Below are 11,209 nucleotides of genomic sequence, written 5' to 3' on the forward strand. Positions count from 1 at the left end.
TTTATCATATCAACCATTGCTTTTATGTCAGAGGCTGGCACATTCTAGTAGTGAGGCACATGCTTGAGCGGATAATGTGGACAAACAGAGAGAGGGGACTTTGAGGAAAACCTGCTCGAGAGCATGGGCACTCAGACTTGGGTGACAGACCACCTTTCAGTATGGCTATGACCTGAGATCAGGACTGTTGGAAAAAGAAGAGAATTTTAACTTGGTTATTTAAAGATCTGCTTTACATTTAGCAATGCTAGTAATTAATTTGTATAGCTCCCACTTTATGTTCCTTAACTTTCTCTGTAGGAAGGGGTCTCCTGCCATTAGACTTTTATCAAAGTAACTGATAGCCCACTTTTATTAGGAACCAGAATAAAACAATTTATCGATAAAGACAAGGATTATAGAAATATGATAACTGTATATATTTTGACATAGAAGTCAGGCTACAAACAGTCAAACATCTAACACAGGAGAGGCTGGCTGTTTACTGGCTATTTAGAGTTCTTATTTATCTTGGCACTGATACAGTTTTACAATACCAAATATTTAAGCTATGTGAAGTTGATGCTCCGGGTTTAAGTGGAGGACTCTTATTGCTTTGGAGTGCACTTTTCTACATGGCCCTTTGTCCATGGTGTAGTGTGATGTTGTCTTTCTTATCTTGTTGTTAGGTCCATTTTGGCGGAAAAATGTAGACACTGAAGTTCCCTTCTTGAAGTTATGGCTGCTTCTCAGTCTTCTTAGATCTTATTCAGGTCATCCATCTCTAAGGATCTATAGATAGTTGGTACCAAGTCAAAGAAAGTGTACAAGCTTTTTGTTCCACAGAGAATTGCTGGCATCTCACTCCAAAAAGAGTGGATCATCAGCTTTCAGGTCTCAAATAAAGAGTGTATTTTGAGTCTTTAGCTCCCCCCAAAAGAGACAGAACAGATGAATGTAGCTAGCTTTCAAGAAAGGTGAAACCTCTGGTGATTGGATCAAGGTCCCTTCCAGTTACAGATCCAGTACCAATTTATAGGTGTCTGGTTTCGTCCATCACTTATGAGCCTAAAATGAAAGTCATTTTGGGTGCCTTTATGTCTGAAAGAGTCTTTGCAGAGGTGCCCACTCAACTCTGATGTACACCTTTATTGCCAGATATAGAACAAAGTTGACCAAAACTTTGGTATGAGAACCACTTCAGCCATTTACACATAAATGCAGGTAGGGCAGTACAGCTGAATTTCTAAATTAAATATGCTGTCTTAACAGGCCTTGTGTGCCATTAAATGCCTAGGTGAATGGGCAGTGCCCACTTTGTCCTACACTTTTATCTTGCTAGACTGCATTTCTGCAGTGGAAACTTTCATTTTTCCTAATTTTAACTTGTGGTCTGCTGTCTCTAATAACATTTCCTCTTTCTGTACTTAGACAAGTTACTTTAAGTGAGACCAGAATGTCAAATAAAATAAAAACAGTCAAGGTTACAATTCAGCATGTATCTTCCAAAAATCCTTTTAACGAATGACTTAGAATAAAAAGAAAGATAAATAAAACACATTTTAACATTTTTAATTACTAAAAGACATCATAAGATGTGCAGTGGGCAATAAATTATGCAGTGTGTGTGTGCTGTGGTGGGCTGCCTGCCCTGGCCTCCTGCCTTGCACCCTCTGTTGGCTGGGATTGGCTCCAGCAGACCCCGTGACCCTTTAGTTAGGATATAGCAGGTTGGATAATAGATGGATGGACATCATAAGATGCACTGGTATAAAGATCCAACAAACAGTCTTTCAGTATCCAAATTGGACCATGTGTAGACAATTGAATTTTAACAATTCTGATTTCTGTTTTTTATATATTTTGTTATTTTTTTTCTTTCACAAGTTTGGCTTTTTGACTTTGATTTTCTCTTTGCACATTGGCTCTGATTTTCTCTTTTGACTTTTTGTTTCAACACTTGCTCTGTATTTTTCTCCCTGTGGTGCTGTACTAAAACAATCAGAACTGTTTCCAGAGTCTTTCATCCTTTCGTTTTGATTATCATGCTCCTTCTGCTCACTTTGTGGGAGTTTTCCCTTATTGCTGATTGCTTCTATTATCATTGCTTGTTCCCTCACGTCCTGCAGTGACTTCACTCGCTCCATCCATCCTGTCTTTGCTTCTTGTTTTTCAGTCTGAATGAGGAGGTCAATGTACTCTAGAGTGGAGAGCGGGTTTTGTCTGAGGGCGATTTCATCAAGTCGTTTTATACTTTCATGAGACTCTTTAAGGAGTTTGTAAATCAAGTTTCTCACATCATCCAGTTCATGCTTAAGCCGCTTAAACACTTGTTTAGTTGTCATCTTTTCCCCTTTTGCTTTTTCATATTTCTGCTTAAGCTCATCGTATGTCTTTTTGACCCTTTTAGTTTTGTATTTGAATATATGCTGTTGGTTGGAGTGAATAGTCCACACACACTGAAAAGGACAAATAGTGCAGACCCCCTCCTTCATAGCAGCACATCTGATCTTATCCACATCATTTGGTAACTTACACGGATAATGACAGGTGACGTTGCACTTCTGACAGTTAGTGATGAACTTGCCAGTGCCTGCAATGCTCTCTTTTATCGTCTCAGTTTCCTCCACTTCATACTCAAAGTTCTTGTTACTCTCTATGTCAGTAGTGTGCTTTTTTAAAATGTCACGGGTGCGTCTCATTTCTTCAAGTTTTGTCAATCCAGCTTTGATTTGAGGTTGCAATCCTTCCACTGCCACCTCCAAGTGCCTGCGCTCTTCAAGCACCTCTTTAGTCAGTACTAAACTTCTGTCATCATTCTTCAATAAAGAATCAAAAAACTTCTCCATGCTCTTTGCACCCATGTCCCAAAACATTTTGTCAAACATCAGATCATCATTGCTATTAGTCTTGTCATTATTAGCAAAGAGGGCAGAATTATTAAATTTGAAAAATAAAGGGTTCCCTTTCTCATCTTTGAGGAACAGTAAGTTAGACTCCGTGATGGCATCAAGAACTGGTGGACGCTGTCCATCTGCAAATGTGATCAGGATCAGGATGTTATTGGCAATGTCTTTACCAAAAATTGACAAAATGGAGTCAAAGATGTACTTCTGTGTGTGTGTCAGTCGAGCTTGGGAGGCCTGAACCACAAAGCACACTGTGGTAATGTGCTGGACACCCTTTGTGGATGAAAAACATTCTTGTATCTGCTCAGTGATTTGTTTGTCCTGCTGAATTCCTCTGGTGTCTCCAAAACCTGGTGTGTCGACTATAGTGAAGGAGTATGGGACCTTGAAACAATCCTGGTAGTTCATTTCATAGACAGTGACAGCAGACGTTTGGCTTTCAGCTTGACTTCTATATGTTTCTTCGTGGATTACCTTGAACCTGAAGTCATCCTCCCACTGGACACCTAAGATGTAGTTGACCATTCCGTTGATCAGGGTGGATTTGCCAGAACCTGTTGCTCCAAGAACCATAATTGTTTTTCTAGGTTTGTTAGATGTTCTGTTTCTAAAGGTGCATATCTCCATCTTCTTCACATTTATAATTAACTCTGATGTCAAAGGCAAAAGGAAAATTTTAGGATTTCCATCTTTAATTTGCTTACTTTTCTGTTTTATTGCAATTATACGCATATTTGTTTTAACGGGCAGTGTCCTCTCTTCAATCGTATCGCTGGCCTGACTCACACCAGCATGACAAACGGCTCTGTGTCTGAATTGATAAGTTGAAGCTGGACGTAACGTTTTAATTGTAACCTGTTCATTTTCATCTGGTATGTTCACAGTCGTCCACTCTTTATCTTCAGATAACTTGTACTCCGCTATGAAGTTTTCAGAGTTAAACCTTTGGGGTCTCAACTTTAGAGTTACACTGTCTTCTGTTTGGGAATCAACCACAAGAGGTTCAGGTCTGGATGGAAGCTGAAAGTTACGGTTGATGAGATGCCCACATTTATAAAGATAGATTGTTGCCCCAAGATATTCGACATCATGCTTGCAATGGACCAGAAATCTTGTTGTCTTGCTGTTCTGGTTAATTTCAGCAAACTCAATGAAACGCTGGGAATGCTGTCTGAAATTCTGGATGATTAAGTCTTCTTTTGGCTCTGACAGATGATATGAGGACTGCCAAGAAGAAGCCTGAAGATAGCGTTCCATTTCTGACATGTATGACTGACACACATGGAGTGAAGTGAAAGTCAAGCAGACAACATTCTCTATTTTAGTGTCATAAATTAATGTATTCAAGTTATTTATGACAATATCAACTTTGATCTCTTTAATTCGATTAAAGAAACTTCTAAGCATGGTGATTTCCTTTTCTCTTTTATCTATCCATGATATTATAGCACACTTGTTAAATGGCGACTCTTCCTTTTTCTTCAGAATGTTGACCAGCTCTTTCTCATTTGTACCGCCTCCTCTGATAGCCGGCAAGACCCTCGCAAGGTCTTTTTGGAAAATACATTTATATTGATTAAGCATTGATTTGAATTGTTCTGCATTTTTCCCAATTTCACAAAAGTTATTGACAAAGTTGTCCATTGTGATGTCATTACACCTCATGATGTGCTCATCTAATTCCTCCAGGACCTCCTGAGATTTGGACACAAGTGCCACACTGATGTCTCGTACAAGCTGAGCTGCCTGTGAATCAAAATGTTTCAGCGGGTACAACCAGACTTGGACAGGCACAGCAAGCTCATCCTCTTTGCCAAGTTGAGTTGGCAACATGGTGTATATCTCCATGGCGTCCTGAAAGCTGGTAGGATTGTTATTAAAGACTAAATCACCATAGAATGTGCATTTAAGATGGTCAGCCATTTTCTTATCTTTGCCTGTCATTTTTAAATCTCCTTTTCTTTCTATTGAAATATATTTTTTAATTAACTTTTCTAATTTTCCTTCGATTTCTTTGCTCTCTTCATCGTTAGAGTTGTTTTGATCAAATATAAAAAAAGCCTGCGCACCATACAATACAGCGATGACAACATGGGTGGCCGATTTCTGCTCAAACACTTCTGGATAGACGATGTTCTGATTCCCTAAGTGGTTCCAGCTGAGCTGCTCCATTCTGGTGGTCGTGCTGTAGTGCAGGGTGACCCTGGACTGTCGTTTGGATGATTTGGTGTCATTGAGGTACTTAGCAGACCCACCAACCTCAATCAAGCCACTAATGAAGCTCGCTTTAAGTGAAGTTGTCATATTTAAGCCAGAGGTTTTCTCAAGGAGTCTGATGTGATGATCTTGAATTGTGTTTTCTTCTGTGATTTAATGTTGAGATCTTTCTTGAGGTTTTCCAAATCCCACAGAGTGATTCCTGGTGAAATTAACAAAATTGAAACAAACAAACAAAAAAATAAAAATTAATATTGTCATTTGTATTAAACTTGTATCCCAAAATACCACTGCAGGTTTTCTTTTGAGAAGCCAAACATAAGAACTTGAATGTACACTCACCTGGAATGAGGAAGTCAGTGCGGCAGTCATAGAGCATCCCCACCTGGAAGGGCCGGCCCAGGGCAGACATTTCCAAAGGTGAGCCACCATGAGATGGCCCTTCCTGCCTTTGAAATTAAACACATAAATAATTTAAACTCAGTAATTTATTACAATCACAGGCATTTGCTCCATTTTTTCTAATGTAATGCAGGGCTACAGTAAAGAAGAAGAGTGCATCTTGGCAGGATCAGTTAAAAGCAGGAGCCAGTCCAGCACAGAGTTCAGAAAAATTCACTCATTTTAGTCCAATTGAAAGCACTAGTGAAGTGGCATTATGGTGGCCAGGGCCACTGCCTGGTAACAACAGTTCTGTGGGTTTAGAGTTGGCTTGGTCACCATCAGTGTAGAGTTTGAATGGTCTTCCTTGTAGGGGCAATCTTTTCGTCATCATCCTGGCTTTGGCCTACTGTCACCACAATAGATCCTGACTTTGCTAACCCTAATACACTGTATTATACTAAGCAGATTCAATAAATGGATGGATGGAATATTAGTAATGTCAAAAATATAAATATGTGAAATGTTTGCTATTTTGAGCAGGAATTGCAAACATTATTTAAATCTGAAATATTGATGATTAAGGCTTCTGTCAATCTGACCATAAGATCCCTCAATACATACAGTGCCTTTAAAAAGTATTCAAACCAGTGGTGGGTGGTGGTCTTTCAAACAGGGTAAGCACATTAGGCCTACTTCATAAAATTAGTCAATTATTGCATCGTGTTATCTACAGTGCATCCGGAAAGTATTCACAGTGCATCACTTTCTCCACATTTTGTTATGTTACAGCCTTATTCCAAAATGGATTAAATTCATTTTTTCCTCAGAATTCTACACACAACACCCCATAATGACAACGTGAAAAACGTTTACTTGAGGTTTTGCAAATTTATTAAAAATAAAAACCTGAGAAATCCCATGTACATAAGTATTCACAGCCTTTGCTCAATACTTTGTCGATGCACCTTTGGCAGCAATTCCAGCCTCAAGTCTTTTTGAATATGATGCCACAAGCTTGGCACACCTATCCTTGGCCAGTCTCGCCCATTCCTCTTTGCAGCACCTCTCAAGATCCATCAGGTTGGATGGGAAGCGTCGGTGCACAGCCATTTTAAGATCTCTCCAGAGATGTTCAATCAGATTCAAGTCTGGGCCACTCAAGGACATTCACAGAGTTGTCCTGAAGTCACTCCTTTGATATCTTGGCTGTGTGCTTAGGGTCGTTGTCCTGCTGAAAGATGAACCGCCCCAGTCTGAGGTCAAGAGCGCTCTGGAGCAGGTTTTCATCCAGGATGTCTTTGTACATTGCTGCAGTCATCTTTCCCTTTGTCCTGACTAGTCTCCCAGTTCCTGCCCCCCACAGCATGATGCTGCCACCACCATGCTTCACTGTAGGGATGGTATTGGCCTGGTGATGAGTGGTGCCTGGTTTCCTCCAAACGTGACGCCTGGCATTCACACCAAAGAGTTCAATCTTTGTCTCATCAGACCAGAGAATTTTGTTTCTCATGGTCTGAGAGTCCTTCAGGTGCCTTTTGTCAAACTCCAGACGGGCTGCCATGTGCCTTTTACTAAGGAGTGGCTTCCGTCTGGCCACTCTACCTTACAGGCCTAATTGGTGGATTGCTGCAGAGATGGTTGTCCTTCTGGAAGGTCCTCCTCTCTCCACAGAGAACCTCTGGAGCTCTGACAGAGTGACCTTCAGGTTTTTGGTCACCTCCCTGACTAAGGCCCTTCACCCCTGATCGCTCAGTTTAGATGGCCGGCCAGCTTTAGGAAGAGTCCTGGTGGAGGCCACTGTGCTCATTGGGATGTTCAAAGTAGCAGAATTTTTTCTGTAACCTTCCCCAGATTTGTGCCTCGAGACAATCCTGTCTCGGTGGTCTACAGACAATTCCTTTGACTTCATGCTTGGTTTGTGCTCTGACATGAACTGTCAACTGTGGGACCTTCTATAGACAGGTGTGTGCCTTTCCAAATCATGTGAGGTCAACTGAATTGACCACAGGTGGACTCCAATGAAGCTGCAGAAACATCTCAAGGATGATCAGGGGAAACAGGATGCACCTGAGCTCAATTTGGAGCTTCATGGCAAAGGCTGTGAATACTTATGTACATGTGCTTTCTCAGTTTTTTTATTTTTAATAAATTTGCAAAAATCTCAAGTAAACGTTTTTCATGTTGTCATTATGGGGTGTTGTGTGTAGAATTCTGAGGAAAAAAATGAATTTAATCCATTTTGGAATAAGGCTGTGACATAACAAAATGTGGAAAAGGGATGCACTGTGAATACTTTCCAGATGCATTGTATATGTAAATTCTGCCTTCCAGCTAGCTAGCTGGCTGGTTAGTTCCCTAATACCTAATCCTCCTGAGATTTATTTAGAAATAAAGAAATGAGCTTTACTAAACTGAAACAAAGATAAAACTCAAGAACAGTATATTTATGTCTTTATCTACAGTTGGACATGTACAAATGAAAATAAGGGGCTATACTAGCAAAAAAGGATTATTGTCCAGCCATGTCAAAAGACAAGGTGTACAGGATGTTGCCATCTTTGTGAGTGTATCAAAGCATACTGCCTAATGGGTCTTCCCATTGGAAAAGTGTTGATGCAAAAATTAAATCTGCAAAGTTTAGCTTTGGGAGTGGGATAAGCTGTTAAGTGTGGCGACTGTTGAGGAACATGTTAAAAATGTTTAACATATAATGCAGGAAAGGTACATACCTAAATTTGGATTCAGCAGAAAATTAAAAAAAACTCTCAACAATGGGTTAATAAAGAGTTTAAAAAGACAAAACCAACGAATAAGGGGTACTGTATAAGACTAATAACTTTAATATGAATCATAGGGTGTCTGAGAACATCAGGGCAACAAATAAGAAGGATATTAGGGAGGCTAAAAGGCAGTTAAAGAGGAATATAACAGATAAGGCAAAACATGACCCAAAAACATTCTTTCACAATTTTTGTAGTAAAGTAACAGTCAAGGAGGAGGAGAAGTGCATTAGGAATATTAAAGGTAAATTTAAAAATACAGACAATGAAATAGCAGATGCTCTAAACTTGCGTTTTTCTGAGGTATTCATACGTGAGGAAGTGGATAACCTGCCAGCAGTAAAAGGGACTGCTAACGAGGTACTGAGTAACTTGGAGATTGTAGAGAAAGAAGTGCTGTTCAGATTAAATAGGCTGAAATCAAACACATCACAAGGACAAGATAATATTTATCCTTGAGTTCTTAAGGAGATTAGTAAGTACAAATATAAAACCTTGATGTATATTTTTAGGAAGTCACTGTGCACTGGGGAAATTCTAAAATTTAACAGATTTTTAGTTGCCATGGAAGAGAAATTCTGAGTACAAATGAAACAATGGATAAGAAGTCATCTTCAATTAGGAAGCAAAGAAATCCACATAACAGAAAATCACTCTGAAGTGCGTGAATTTTCACTAAATTTTCTGAGCAGTCCCTGCTCTTTGTCTTACATTTGCCACCATCATTATCTTCAGCAAACCATTGCAGTTGACTTATTAAATCTGTCACTTTACTGTGATATGTAGTCTTTCTGTTGATTTTTTTTTGTTTGCTTGACATGAGGCACTTTCCATTTTGATTACTAAGTACAAATAAAAAGATTGTTTTGAGAACAAGTGAGGGTGTGAGTTTAAAGAAACAAATTTATGACTCTAATGAACATACACTGCTATCTACAAGATGGAAGAATGAAACAGTTTTTAGATCTTTTAAATGAAAGCAGTGAGAAATATATACAGTATATATATATATATATATATATATATATATTGTGACAGATAGGGGGTGCTATCGCTCCCTTGATCAGATGTCAAACACCAGATAAAAGTCCAATAATTGTTTTTATTCGGACAATACAGTGCACAAAGCACTCTCCACTCCACTATACTCATAAATCTATAATCAATACAATAAACAATAACAATCCTCCACTCCCAGATGCGTTTCACCCTTCCTCCCGACTCAGCTCAACCCTGGGATCTCCCACAGTCCTTTTTATAGTTCATGACTCGGAAGTGCTTCTCTTCTCACTGTTCATGTGACTAGCAACACTTCCGGGTCGGATGAAAACTCCTTTTTTCTTCAACTCGGAAGTACGTAATTTCTTCTGTCCACGTGACTGGGACGTACTTCTGGGCTGCAGGGAAAATAGTCCTTGATCCTCCCTGCAGCGTCCCTGAGAGCCCCATGGTATCCAGCAGGGCTGTGATGTAAAACTCCACTGTCCATGATGCCCTGCTGGAACTTGGGGCACCTCTATGTTGCACAAGTGCTCCACCTGGCGCCTGGGGGGTATTGGCTGGGATTAATGGCCCGCCATATCCTTACAATATATTTATATATATATATATATATATATATATATATATATATATATATATATATATATTGTAAAGGCCACTCTATATAGCGCCTGACCCGGCACAGACCACCATGTGTAAAATCAACAGGCTTTATTGCACTTCTTCAGCCTGTGGACGCACGTCTTCCCCGTGTCCCACAGGCACAACACAGTCCCAAAAACACTTACAATAGAGCACCAACAACTCTCCCTGGCACCACCACTCCTCCCAGGCAACCTCGTCCTCTTCCTCCCTTTTCTGGCCTCGAATGAAGGAGGGTTCGCCCTTTTATGGTCCACCCGGCAGTGCTCCAGGTGCTTGACCAGCTGGTTTTAATTGAGCCTCCGGGTGGGGCTGGTAACTCGTCCATTGCGGCGGCTGGCTTTCCGCGAGCACCCCTAGCAGCCACCCCATCTCTCAACCGGGCTGTGGTGGACTCCATGTCCCATGGAGCCACGGGGAAGACTGTGGAAGGACCCACGGCCAGGGAGGCTGACCCCAGGCGCCCGGGGGGAGGCATTGCACTGCCCATGGTGGCATGGGACCCGGCTGTCCGTCACAATATATATATATATATATATATATATATATATATATATATATATATATATATATATATATATTAAACAGCCTGGAGATCGGAGTAATTACATTCATACTGTAGCATCCGTAGTTTGAGTCCTGATCTGTTTGTATGTGTGGTTATCTATCAGGAAACGCATGTGGTTGGTCTGCCAGTTGGTAAACAGTTACCTGGTAAGTAACCACCCATCAGATTGGGACTCAGACAACGGATGCTATGAATGTAATTACTCTGATCTCCAGGCTGTCAAATAAATGAACCACACGCCATGGCACAGCGTAAAGGGGCTTTGTCGCTGACACTGACATCCAAGGTTTGATCCCTGCGCGGGGTTGCAGTGGAGCGTGTACGCCTGATGAGCCCAAGTAAGGGCAAAACACGTGTTGCGTACTCTTTGCATTATTTGACTGTCTTCTTCTTCTTCTTCTTCTTCTTCTTCTTCTTCTTCTTTCGGCCGCTCCCGGGTTTGCCACAGCAGATCATCTTCTTCCATATCTTTCTGTCCTCTGTATCTTGCTCTGTCACTCCCATCTCCTGCATGTCCTCTCTCACCACATCCATCAACCTTCTCTTAGGCCTTCCTCTTTTCCTCTTCCCTGGCAGCTCTATCCTTAGCATCCTGCTCCCAATATATCCAGCATCTCTCCTCTGCACCTGTTCAAACCAACGCAATCTTGCCTCTCTGACTTTGTCTCCCAACTGTCCAACTTGAGCTGACCCTCTAATGTCCTCATTTCTAATCCTGTTCATCCTTG

At 40.7% G+C, this 11,209-nt stretch overlaps 1 protein-coding gene across 1 annotated transcript in view; it reads right to left on the reverse strand.

Moving 5' to 3' along the window:
- The window catches only part of LOC120516442, a 38,036-nt gene extending 32,483 nt beyond the window's left edge, over positions 1-5,553 (reverse strand). The window contains 3 exon segments of the mRNA XM_039738139.1: positions 2,042-5,215; positions 5,218-5,307; positions 5,448-5,553. Of these exon segments, the coding sequence (XP_039594073.1) occupies positions 2,042-5,215; positions 5,218-5,307; positions 5,448-5,517 (3,334 nt within the window). The 5' untranslated portion in view covers positions 5,518-5,553.
- Positions 5,554-11,209: the final 5,656 nt, after the last annotated feature.

Source organism: Polypterus senegalus, chromosome 1 (genome assembly GCF_016835505.1).
Source record: "Polypterus senegalus isolate Bchr_013 chromosome 1, ASM1683550v1, whole genome shotgun sequence".
In the NCBI taxonomy this organism is placed as follows: domain Eukaryota; kingdom Metazoa; phylum Chordata; class Cladistia; order Polypteriformes; family Polypteridae; genus Polypterus; species Polypterus senegalus.